At 46.8% G+C, this 864-nt stretch overlaps 1 protein-coding gene across 1 annotated transcript in view; it reads right to left on the reverse strand.

The window, feature by feature from the left end:
* Positions 1-40: 40 nt before the first annotated feature.
* The window catches only part of EMH_0090060 (uncharacterized protein), a gene marked incomplete at both ends in the record, with an annotated part of 2,578 nt that continues 1,754 nt past the window's right edge, over positions 41-864 (reverse strand). Inside the window, 2 exons of the mRNA XM_013501526.1 lie at positions 41-161; positions 440-609. Coding sequence (XP_013356980.1) covers positions 41-161; positions 440-609 — 291 coding nt within the window. The remainder of the gene's footprint in view (positions 162-439; positions 610-864) is intronic.

Here is an 864-nt window from a genome sequence, read left to right on the forward strand (position 1 = left end):
TATATATATATATATATATATATATATATATATATAAAGTTTAGATATCCATGAGTATAGCGAGTGGTTCTGCGAGTCTGAGTACGTTTGCCTCGAGGATATCTTCTGCTGCTTCTCGCTGTCTTTGCTGCTGCAGCTCTGAGTCAGCAAGACACTGCGTCCTGGTTGTAATACACAAAACATAAATTAAGTTTTTTTTATAAAGTTATTATACATATATATGCTGCTGTTGCTGCTGCAGCAGCAGGAACAGAAGCAGAAGCAGCAGCACGAGAAGCAGCAGCACTAGAACCATCACCAGGACCAGAAGCAACAGCAGCAGCAACAGCAGCAGCAACAGCAACAGCATTAGAACCATCAGCAGCAACAGCAGCAGCAGCAGCAGCAGGAGCAGCAGTAGCAGCAACAGCAGCAGCAGCAGCAGCAGTAGCCGGGGTACCTGCATCGTAGCTGTGCGAGTTGCTGTGCTTCTGCTCTTTTTCTCTCGAGAAGGTTCAGTGCTGCCTGCAGTATAGTCTGCAGCACTTGCTGCTGCGTGTCTTCGCTGCTGCAGCGGATCACCAACGCATGCTTAGAAGACATTGACGTGCAGCTAGCTGGCAGACGGTCCTGCATACACACATAGACAGACTTTAGCTAGCTAGCTAGCTAGATATATAGATAGAGAGACAGATAGCTAGATGGATAGCTAGCTGCAGTGGCTTGATAGATAGCTACATACTGTACACGAGAAAGAAAAAAACAGATAGCTCACAAACTGCAGACCCAAACAACTAGCTAGCTAGCTAGATAGCTAGCTAGCTAGCTGGCTAGCTAGTCAGTGCAGCTAGCTGGCTAGCTAGCTAGCTAGCTAGCTGGCTAGCT

Source organism: Eimeria mitis, genomic scaffold (assembly GCF_000499745.2).
Source record: "Eimeria mitis Houghton genomic scaffold, Emh_scaff7023, whole genome shotgun sequence".
NCBI lineage: Eukaryota > Apicomplexa > Conoidasida > Eucoccidiorida > Eimeriidae > Eimeria > Eimeria mitis.